Below are 12,104 nucleotides of genomic sequence, written 5' to 3'. Positions count from 1 at the left end.
GGGCAACATTTTCATGCAGAGGGTGGTACGTGTATGGAATGAACTGCCAGAGGAAGTGGTGGAGGCTGGTACAATTGCAACATTTAAGAGGCATTTGGATGGGTATATGAATAGGAAGGGTTTGGAGGGATATGGACTGGGTGCTGGTAGGTGAGACTAGATTGGATTGGGATATCTGGTTGGCATGGATGGGTTGGACCCAAGGGTCTGTTTCCGTGCAGTACATCTCTGACTCTATATGCTGATGGGATGAGTTGGAGGAGGATGGAAGTAATCTCCTATGAAGGCTAAACACAAGCATAGACCAGTTGGGCTGAATGGCCTCTGTCTGTACTGTAGTTCTACTCAAGACAATCTACAGTTGAATAGTGAAGCTGCAAATGGAATTAATAATCTTGAGTTTTGTTAAATTATTTTTAAGCTTCAGAATGAGTACAAGCATTTTCCATCATACAATTAAAGCTTTTGGATAGAGTTTCCAGTTGTATAGATTTTGTGACTGAGAGGGGGTGCTGCGGTTGATCAGTTAAATAACAGTTCCCTGTTTTCTCTCCATCTGCGAGGCCAGTGACCCTCTGATTCCAGCTGTTATTTGTGCCTCCACAGCATTTGATATGGTGCGTGACCCCATGATCTCCCTGGAGTGCCTCATCGCTTTGGGCTTTGAGCGGGTTCTCACCAGCGGATGTGACAGCACGGCACTTGAGGGGCTACCTACCATCAAGCGCCTGGTAGAACAAGTGAGTTTGTGGTTTAGGCAGCAACCATTTTAAATGTGCCCAATGTTGTCTTTGCTGGTACAGAGACGGTTTGGTACTCAGCACCAAATGGAAACGTCAGGGTGAACCTGTGAGGCTAAACGGCCATTTCCAGACTGCAAATACGATATAATTCAATGCTAGAAAATTTTGAATGATTGAAAAGTGGGGCGAAGAATAAACATGATAATTACAGGCCTGCAGAAATGTTAGTGGCAGGAAAACTGTTTTGTCAAGGGCAAAGTTAATTCTTACTTGGAAAAACGTATGCTAATAAGTGACAGCTAGCACAGATTTGTTAAAGACTACTAAACTACTAACCTGATTGAATTCTTTGGTAAAGTAGCAGTGAGGGTTGATGATAACAGTACTGTAGATGTTCATGACTCTAAAAGGCATTTAAGAAATACCACAGAGTAATCGGAAAATATCCATCTGCTTCATTGATTTCCTTTAGGGAAGGAAATCTGCCCTCCTTTCCTGATCTGACCAAGAGGTGACTCCAAACCCACAGCAACATGTTTGCTGCTTATATGCCCTCTGAAGTGCTTTCGTGAGTTGTTCAATTCGAGGGCATTTAGGGGTGGGCAACAGGTGCTGGCATTGCTGACAACACTCACATCCCATATAAAGGCAAAAGAAAATAGAATCAAATAGTACTGAAGGAAATTTGATAATTTAGATTCAAAATTGACTAAGGAATAGGAGGCAGGAAGTACTGGTAAATGGAGGCAGCTGTGGAAGTAAGGAGAGCAGAGCAATGGATGGATTTGCAAGCAAGGATGAAGACTTTGAAATCTAAAGACTGGGAGCTAATGTGGGATCAGGGTGCAGGGAGCTGTAGAGTATTCTTATGATGGGAAAGATGCAGTAGAACATTCTAGAAGAGTGTGTGTGTGTGTGTGTGTGTATGTGTTAGTGTTACGGTGTATACACTTACCAGTGCAATATTTCTGACAGCTAAACCACCGATCCCGTAAGTATATTCCACATTCTCATAGATGTTCATGAAGGAATTTCTCCTGCTATCTTTTCTAAAACTCGTTCTAAATATTTTGTATGTATTGCAGTAACTAGCACTCCCTTCCTTTAGCCTCTAATGTTTGTTTTTCCATTTACATCATTCAGGCAAAACAAAGGATCATTGTCGTACCAGGTAATACAGTTTCCTGTTGTGTTTTCAGTTACCTTGGGATTCAAATTGTTCTTCGTGTCTGTGTGGAGACCAGAATCTGGAGGGCTGTAATTCTATTGATATTGGAGGCAATTATTCAAAAAATTGAATAATTGAATAATGTCATTTCCTGCGGCAATGTAATTTCCTGTGGTGACGTCATTTCCTGTTCTTTTTCTCAGGGGGTGGTAAATGGGATCAAAGTCAATGTGTTGGAAATGACATCACCAACCCAAGGAAAACGAAACACATAAATAGAAAGTGGGCCATGCCACCAGTGCTTCACTGGAGGCTCACTGATGATGTTATCTCGTATGGTGACGAAACATCTGAAAACAAACCTTGCAGCTTAGTGAGCAAACTTCCATCCAGAGCCTCAACCTGAGCTACAAATCTTCTCAAAGCTTTGATCTGTTTGCTCGTGTATCCTCCAGATCTGGAATACGGTGGGAAGGAGAAAGCACTTCTTTAAAAGTTAAGAGTGGCCTAATGAAACACACCTATACTGCCAATAAAGACCAGAGCCTGTAGCATTCTTAAGTACAAGAGGATTACACACAAACTAAAGCTTCTTCCACAGTGTGCTAACCTTACACGATCATAGGCGACGTTTCCCTGATTAGTGACCATCCTGTACCTTGCCTGAGTGACTTAGCCCCAACTGTTGCCTGAAATGGTAGCCGTTTATATGCTTTGAGGCTTTGTCTAACAGGGGTTGGACTAGAATTATAGACGATACAAGGCACTATCTGATTGACAGTTGATCTTACAACGTTCCAGTAAAATATTTTTTATATGACCATAAAACCGTAAGACATTGGAGCAGAAATTAGGCCATTTGGCCCATCAAATCTGCTCCACCATTCAAACGTGGCTGATAAGTTTCTCTACCCCATTGTCCTGCCTTCTCCCCATAGCCCTTGATCCCTTTAATAGTCAGGAACTTATCTATCTCTGTCTTAAATATACTCAATGACCTGGCCTCCACGGCCTTCTGTGGCAATGAGTTCCATTGATTCACCCCTGTCTAGCTAAGAAGTTTCCCCTCATCTCCATACTAAAGGATCTTCCCTTTACTCTAAGGCTGTGCCCTCCAGTGTTAGTCTCTCCTGCTAATGGAAGCATCTACCCAACATCTACTGTATCCAGGCTTTTCAATATTCCGTAAGTTTCAATTAGATCCCCCTCTCGTTCTTCTAAATTCCATCGAGTATATACCCAGAGTCCTCAAACATTCCTCATATGTTAAGCCTTTCATTCCTGGGATCATTCCTGTGAACCTCCTCTGGAACTGCTCCAGGGCCAGTATATCCTTCCTGACATATGGGACCCAAAATTGCTCACAGTATTCTAAATGTGGTCTGACCACATTTGAGGCAAAGCCTCAAAAGTATATCCCTGCTTTTATATTTTAATCCTCTCAAAATAAATGCCAACATTGTACTTTCCTTTCTAACTACTGACTCAACCCGCAAGTTAACCTTGAGTCCTGGACTAGGACTCCCAAGTCTCTTTACACTTAAGATTTCTGAACTTTCTCCCCATTTAGAAAATAGTCTTTACCTCTATTCTTTCTTCCAAAGTGCATGACCTCACACTTTCCCACATTGTATTCCATCTGCCACTTCTTTCCCCACTCTCCTAACCAGTCTAAACCCTTCTGCAGCCTCCCTGCCTCCTCAATATTATTTGTTCCTCCACCTATCTTTGTATCATCTGCAAACTTAGCCAGAATGCCCTCAGTTCCTTCATCAAGATCATTAATGTATAAAGTGAAAAGTTGTGGTCCCAAGAATCACCCTTGTGGAACATCATGAGTCACTGATTGCCATCCTGAGAAGCACTCTTTTATTCTCACTCTCTGCTTTCTGCCAGACAGCCAAGTTTCTATCTATGCTAATACCTTGTCTCTAACACTTTGGGCTCCTTTCTTAATCAGCAGCCTCCTGTGCGGCACTTTGTCAAAGGCCTTCTGGAAGTCTGAGTAGATAATGTCCACTGACACCCCATGTCTAACCTGCTTGTTACCTCAAAGAATTCTAACAGATTTGTCAGGCATAACCTCCCCTTGATAAAACCATGCTGACTTTGCCCTATTTTACCATGCACTTCCAAGTATTCAGAAATCTCATCCTTCACAATGGATTCCAAAATCTTGCCAATGACTGAGTTCAGGATAATCAGCCTGTAATCTTCTGTCTTTTGCCTTACTCTCTCAACTAGCGAGGTTACATTAGCGTGTTTCCAGTTCTCTGGAACCCTCCTGACTGCAGTGATACCTGAAAGATCACCACTAACGCCTCCACTATCTCTTTAGCTATCTCCTTCAGGACTTGAGTGTAGTTCATCTGGTCCAAGTAATTTACCCACCTTTTAGACCTTTCAGTTTTTCTCGCATCTTCTCCTTGGAGTTGGCCACTGTACACACCTCTGCCCCCCAGACTCTGTTGAATGTTTGGAATGTTACTCGTATCTTCCATCATGAAGACTGACACAAAGTACTTGTCCGGTTCCTCTACCATTTCTTTATTCTCCATTACCACTTCACCAGCATCATTTTCCAGCAGCCCAGTGTCTACTTTTGCCTCTCTTTTGTCCTTTGATGTTTCTAAAGAAACTCTTGGAATCTTCTTTTATATTACTGGCTAGCTTACCCTCCTATTTAATCTTCTGCCTCCTTATTTCTTTTTTTAGTTGTCCTTTGTTGGTCTTTGGAGGCTTCCCAATCCCCTTGCTTCCCACTCTCGTTCTCCACATTGTGTTTTCTTTTTTGCTTTCCCGGACTTCTCTCAACCGCCATGGATGCTTGGTCCTCCCTTTAGTACACTTCTTTTTCCTCAGAATGAATCTCTGCTGTGTCTCCCGAAAAACCCCCGGAAACTCCTGCCATCGCTGTTCCACTGCCTTTCCTGCTTAGCTCCTCTCTCAGTCAGTTCTGGCCAGCTCCTCCCTCATGCCTCTGTAGTTGCCTTTATTCAACTCTAATACTGTTCTATCTGATTCCAGCTTCTCCCTCTCAAATTGTAGCAGAAATTCTATCGTGTTGTGGTCACTGCCTCCTAAGCTCCCTTATCAAGTCTGCCACATTGCACCAGTCTGCAGAAATTTGACTGAAGGGTCTATTTCTGTGTTGTGTAACTCTATTGACTCTATATATGACTTAAGCACATAAGAAATTGGAGCTGATGTCTCAATCTCCTCTACCATTCATTTAAGATCACAGGCGATCTGCCATGAAGTCCATTTTCTCACCTGTTCCCCATAGCCTTTGATTCACTTATTGATCAAAAATCTAATCATTTTAGCCATCCTCAATGCCGGAATATTCATAATCTGTCTTGAGTGGAGAAATTTTTCCTTACCTCAGTTCTAAATGATAGCCTTATTCTGAGGCCCTGCCTCCATGTTCCAGATTTCCCAGCCAAGGGTATCTCGCAATCTGCCTTGTCAAAACCCTTCAGATCTTTTATACTTCATCCTTCTGAACTCCAGAGCGTACAGGCCAAATTTACTCAGTCTCTGATCATATGACATCTCTCTCAACCAGGAACTAATCTGAATTTGGATCCCAAAGAAGAATAGAATAGAATCCTATTGGAATTGAAATGCTAACTCCGTTTCACTCTCCACATGATGAAACTCTGATGAATTTCTCCAGCACTTCCAATTTACATTTCACACCCCCAACATCTGCATTATTTTATTTTTATTTGAATAAAATCACATTTCCTCATGTTATTTCTTCTAGCAACTTGTCCAAAATATGAGTTTCTATCCTGTATTTCTCTTAGGTTTCTTTGTGTGGTCCTCACTGATTATATCCCTGACAAGCAGTGTTTTCTCAGCAACATTAGGTTTAGTCATTTGGCAACGCAAAAATCTGATTAATAGTGAAAAAAGGAGACATTTTGTTGAAGCTTTCCATCTTGCATTCATCAGGATACATGCATGAATCTCAAATTGCAAAGAATGTAATAAATTTATACTGTATGAGAAAAATGTTGATTCATTGGTTGGGAAGTTGACTCTGGCATGGAGAATATCTTAGTGATCTGTTGTTCCCACAATTTTGATTAGTTCAAGAAAGGCTCAATGCCTGGACCTGTTTCTTTTGCTTGCAGATTTCAGGTTCCCGTGTATGAATGTGTGTAGCTTGTAGCAAGTATCCTGTTAATTGCAAGCTAAAAAGCTGTGACAGTAAGTCTGCTTTGTGAGTAAAACATAGCTGCTGTATCTCTTCCTATCTCTTTGTCTTAACCATTAAAATAGATCGTAAATAGCTGAGGGCCCAGCATTGATCATGGTTGTAACCTGCCAACTTGAAAGTATGCTGGTTATCCCTAGTCTCTACTTCCTGTCCATTGACCAATTCTCCACCTATGCTAAAATATTCTCATCAATCCGTGAGCCTTTATCTTTAATGTTAATCTCTTGTGTGACATTTTGATCGTTTTCAGTTATGTGTTGATGATATTGCTGTTCCTCTTAAAGCCAGTGTCTAGAGATTAGATTACATTAGATTAGATTACATTACATTACATTACAGTGTGGAAACAGGCCCTTCGGCCCAACAAGTCCACACCGACCCGCCGAAGCGAAACCCACCCATACCCCTACATTTACCCCTTACCCAACACTACGGGCAATTTAGCATGGCCAATTCACCTGACCCTGCACATCTTTGGACTGTGGGAGGAAACCGGAGCACCCGGAGGAAACCCACGCAGACACGGGGAGAACGTGCAAACTCCACACAGTCAGTTGCCTGAGGTGGGAATTGAACCCGGGTCTCAGGCGCTGTGAGGCAGCAGTGCTAACCACTGTGCCACCGTGCCGCCCACCAAGAGACTGGGGCAGCACAGTGGCTCAGTGGTTAGCTCTGCTGCCTCAGTGCCAGGGACCTGGGTTTGATTGCATCCTCGGATAATTGCTTGTGTGGAGTTTGCCCATTCTCCCCATGTCTGCGTGGGTTTCATCCAGGTGCTCCAGTTTCCTCCCATAGTCCGGAGAAGTGCAGGTTAGGTAGAATGGCCATGCTAAATTGCCCTTAGTGATGAGAGATGTGCAGGCTAGGTGGGTTAGCTATGGGAAATGCAGGGTTGCAGGGATAGGATAGGAGGAGTGGGTCTGTGTGGGATGCTCTTCAGAGTGTTGGTGTGGACTTGATAGGCCGAATGACCTGTTTCCACACTGTAGGGAGTCTGATTCAACGACTTGATTATTCCCCCACTTTTCATTCAGTGTGCCTGCCACCCCCTCAATATAGCCACCAAGTTATTGAAAGTCCTCTTGTGTATTAATATGTATACTGCAAAATCATGATTCTCAGTAGATAGGAATAAACTGTGGATCAGCTGGTAGCATTCCTCCTTGAACCGACAATTTTCTGATGCACAAGTCCTGGTCCAGAGACACAATCTAAGGTGACACTCCAAATGCAGTATTGTGGGAGTGTTGCACTCTCAGAAGTACAAGTAAAGTTATCCTTTCCCATAAGAGGAATGAACATAAAACTAAAGATTTCAATCTTCATTTATCCAATATCTTGAATAGAATGTGTAGTTTTGGTCTACTGATTTGGGGAAGGATATAAATGTGTTAGAGATAGTTCAGAGGAGATTTACTGGATTGATTACTCCAATGAGTGGGTTGTTTATGAGGAAAGGTTGGACAGGCTGGGCTTGTTTCCACAGAAGTTTTGAAGAGTGAAGGATAACTCTTTGAAGTGAATCATCTTGGTAAGCTGGATTTAGAAAGGACATTTCCTCTTATGGGTGAGACCAGAACCAGGGGGCACTGATTCAAAGTGAGAAGCCATCCTTTAATGACGATGATGAGATTTGTTTCCTTTCTGAGGCTTGTGCCTCTTCTGGAAGGGAAGGTGGGAGTAGATCATTGAGTATTTTTAAGGCACAAGTAGATTGATTCTTGTTAAGGAGTTACCCAGCATAGATGAAAATGTGGAATTCGAAACACAAACAAATCATGATTTAATTGAATGGTGGGTAGGCTTGAGGGGCCAAATGGCCTATTAATGCTCCTAGTTTGTATGTTCATAAGAACAGGGACTTCTCTCTGGTGTCCTGGACCAATCGCCTGATTATCTCTCGTTACCATTTTGCTGTTTAAGCTTCCTGTGTATAAGTTGGTTGGCATATTTTCCACATTATGGCACTGACTGTCCTTCAAGAGCACTTCATTGGCTGAGATTGTAAGCAGTATTATGAAAATGCAGATATTTTTTCTAACAAAAATTTATATCTTTTATCTTTGTGTGTTTCTTAGGGGGAGGGATAACAGAGAGAAATGTGCAGAGGATTCTGGAAGGTTCTGGGGTCCAGGAGTTTCACTGCTCTGCCCGGTCCTCTCGAGACTCTTTAATGAAGTTTAGGTAGGTCACCCAGACTAATTGCCTCGAGGTGATGTAATAGGGAAGGATGCTCATCTCCATCAACTTATTACAAATGATTAGTGAAATTATTCACGCTTATTTATAATTGTTCCTGCTCAGTCTTAATGTATTTCTTCCAGTAGTTGCTCTTTTCTCAAGGTTGGGTGTGGGGGGTCCAAAACATTGGTTTCAGGTGAGAGGGGAAAGATTCGAAAGGGATCTAATGGGTAAATGTTTCATGCAAAGGAAGGTGTGTTTATGGAATGAGCTGCCAGAGGAAGTGTGGAGGCTGGTACAATTACAACATTTAAAGGTATCTGGATGGCTACATGAATAGGAAGGGTTTAGAGGGATATGGGCCAAATGCTGACAAATGGAACTAGATTAATTTAGGATATCTGGACGAGTTGGACCAAAGGATCTGTTTCCATGCTGTACATCTCTAAGACTCCAATAAGGAGTCAGTTAGCTCCGGTCGCTGGTCAGCTGGTTTGCAACGCAGAGTGATGTCAACTGCATGGGTTCAATCCTATAATGGCCCCACCATCTCAACCTCAGCCCTCACCTGAGGTGTGGTGGCCCTCGGGTTAAACTGTTGGTCAGGTTAATTGTCTCTCTCCAATGAGAGAGCAACCAACTGGGATTATGGCAACCTTAGCTTTAACTGTTGTGATGAGAGTTTATAAATTCTGTAACAAAACATTCTATATTTAGGCCTAGATAGCTTTTAAACAATTATTTTTAATATATTTTAACTGTATTACTCTTAGATAACTGTACTTCAGTATTTCATTACATGATTGTTTAATACAATCTCTCGCCCTATAATTAGATCTACTGGCTTTATGCTCTCTAACCGTCTTGTTCCAGCAGTCTTCCTAAACAGAATTTGTAAACTCAGCTTATATAGTAAAAGCTGGATCACAGCGTGGTGGTAATATTACTGCCCTGCTAACCAAGGGGCACAAGTTGAGGAAAAGAAATCAAACCCCATCAAGGAAGCTGAAATTTAAACTGCTAGTTTTTAAATCTAGAATTAAAAGCAAGTCAGTCATGCTGACTGTAAAGTTCTCAGAATGTCCAAAAAGACTCATCTGCTTCACTAATATCCTATAGAGAGGGAAATCTGTTCTGGCCTACATGCGAGTCCAGCCCCACAATGTGGTGGTTGATTCTCAGTGTCTCTCTGGCAAGCCACTTGGTTGCACCAAGCTGTTGCAGAAAAAGCTGATGTATGCGAGCTTAATATGTATGCGAGCTGGGATAATGATCAATACTCCAACACTCAGAGATGAATTGTGGTAGATGTCATGTGTGTTCTTTTCTTTTTCTCATTAGAAACCCCTCTGTTTCCATGGGAGCATCGCTCACTATGCCAGAGTACAGTATGAAAGTGACAGATACGTGCAAACTAAAAACAATGATTGCTATTGCAAAGGACATTGTATAAATACTGAGAATCTAGCAACCAAGAGAACCAGGGAATAAATACTGCCATTTAGAAAAACAAACAAACATTTACCTGATCGTGTACGGGTCTGAACAGTCCAACTATTGTGACTTGTTTACTAACTGCAAGAAGAACAAAGAAGAGGTTTGCGTTGAACACAATTCGTTAAAGACTTGTGGCCAAGGAACCTTTTTATATCACTTTTGTATGTTACAAATGATCGACTCTGTTTTCAAATCAATGCAACCAGAATCCTTACTCGCAGTGTCAAGCCGTGGGAAGTAGGAGCTCCATACAGACTCAAAACACAGGGAATGTGATTGGCTCCCAGTGATTGCAGCTTACTTTTGTAGAAATTAAAATTTGTTGATCAAATGCTCCAGTTACTTTCTTCAATATCGTTTTTCTTCTCGCTCCTTAGTGCTTGAAACCTTGGGTATAATTCTATTTGGTATCTGACTCAATGTGAGCCTAATCATTGAGTGTTTCCCAATGTTGGTTGCACCATTGCAGTTCTCCCCTCCACTTGACATCTTCACATCCTGTACCTCCCAGTGCAGATTGCTGAATAATGGGCAGGAATTGGAACCTTTGGCCAGTTTCCTCTCTCTAGCCCATTGTCATCAGCTGTAGCAATCCTGGTTCCGCAACCTTGAGCTCTGTTTGACTCAATTTCTGAATGAGGACATTGCTCCCCTGGTGGCTGAGTATTGTAATTGTGGCAAGATACTGAACAAGACAAGCTATTTAAAGATAGTGGCTACAAAAGCATGTCACAGGATAGGAATCCTGCAATGAGTAACTCACCTCCTGAGTCCCCAAAGCCTGACTACAAGTTATAAGAGCACAAGTCAGGGGTGTGATGGAATACTCCCCAGTTGCCTGGATGGATACGGCTCCAACAATACTCAAGAAGATTGACACCATCCAGAACAAAGCAGCCACTTAACTGGCACCATATTACAAACATACATACAAGCAGCAGTGTGTACCATCTATGAGATGCACAGCAGAAATTCAGAAAGGCCAGTTAGATAGCACCTTCCAAAACCACTATCTCTTCCGTCTAGAATGATCAGGGCAGTGGTATATGGGAACACCACTTCCTGCAAGCCACTCAAAGCCACTCACCGTCCTGACTTGGAAATATATCGCTGTTCCTTCAGTGTCACTGAATCAAAATCCTGGAACTCCCTGGCTAAGAACATTCTTGGTGTACCTAACCAAATAGACTGCAGTGGTTCAAGAAGGCAGTTCACCAACACATTCTCAAGGGCAACTAGGGACAGTCAATAAATGCTGGCCCAGGCAGCGATGCTCACCTCCATGAGTGAATTTTAAAATGTCCCATTACCTAATTATTTCATAGGGAATAGGAGCAGGCCATTTGTCCCCTGGAGTCTGCTCTGCCATTCAGGATCATGGCTATCTTCCTTCTAAAAACCATTTCCTGCCCAAAGCCCATTTCCCTTCCTGAAATCTATCTATTCCTGTCTTGAACCTGCTCAGTGACTGAAATGACATAGCCCTGTAGTGGAGAAATCCAAAAATGCACCAGCCTGTGAGTGAAGGAATTATTCCTTTATAGAGTCATAGAGATGTACAGCATGGAAACAGACCCTTCAGTCCAACCTGTCCACGCCGACCAGATATCCCAACCCAATCTAGTCCCACCTGCCAGCACCCTGCTCATATCCCTCCAACCCCTTCCTATTCATATACCCATCCAAATGCCTCTTAAATGTTGCAATTGTTCCAGCCTCCACCACATCCTCTGGCAGCTCATTCCATACCACCCTCTGCGTGAAAATGTTGCTCCTTAGATCTTTTATATCTTTCCCCTCTCACACTAAACCTATGCCATCTAGTTCTGGACTCCCCGATCCCAGGGAAAAGACTTTGTCTATTTATCCTATCCATGCCCCTCATAATTTTGTAAATGTCTACAAGGTCACCCCTCAGCCTCCAACGCTCCAGGTAAAACAGTCACAGCCTGTTCAGCCTCTCCCTGTAGCTCAAATTCTCCAACCCTGGCAACATCCTTGTAAATCGTTTCTGAACCATTTCAGGTTTCACAACATCTTTATGATAGGAAGGAGATCAGAATTGCACACCATATTCCAACAGTGGCCTAACCAATGACCTGTACAGCCGCAACATGACCTCCCAACTCCTGTACTCAATACTCTGACCAATAAAGGAAAGCATACCAAATGTCGTCTTCACTATCCTATCTACCTGCGACTCCACTTTCAAGGAGCTATGAACCTGCACTCCAAGGTCTCTTTGTTCAGCAACACTCCCTAGGACCTTAACATTAAATGTATAAGT

The 12,104-nt window shown here is 42.5% G+C and overlaps 1 protein-coding gene across 4 annotated transcripts in view; it reads left to right on the top strand.

Annotated features, from left to right (window-relative positions):
- The window catches only part of cutc (cutC copper transporter homolog (E. coli)), a 28,942-nt gene extending 18,767 nt beyond the window's left edge, over positions 1–10,175 (top strand). For all 4 annotated transcript variants that reach the window (XM_043712974.1, XM_043712971.1, XM_043712973.1 and 1 more), the window contains 4 exons: positions 607–740; positions 1,887–1,914; positions 8,218–8,323; positions 9,662–10,175. In XM_043712974.1, the coding sequence (XP_043568909.1) occupies positions 607–740; positions 1,887–1,914; positions 8,218–8,323; positions 9,662–9,773 (380 nt within the window). In that variant the 3' untranslated portion in view covers positions 9,774–10,175. The remainder of the gene's footprint in view (positions 1–606; positions 741–1,886; positions 1,915–8,217; positions 8,324–9,661) is intronic.
- The last annotated feature ends 1,929 nt before the right edge of the window (positions 10,176–12,104 follow it).

The sequence above is a fragment of the Chiloscyllium plagiosum genome, chromosome 22 (genome assembly GCF_004010195.1).
Source record: "Chiloscyllium plagiosum isolate BGI_BamShark_2017 chromosome 22, ASM401019v2, whole genome shotgun sequence".
Lineage (NCBI taxonomy): Eukaryota > Metazoa > Chordata > Chondrichthyes > Orectolobiformes > Hemiscylliidae > Chiloscyllium > Chiloscyllium plagiosum.
The sequence above is the reverse complement of the archived record's forward strand: the minus strand, read 5'-3'. Positions and strand labels throughout refer to the sequence as shown.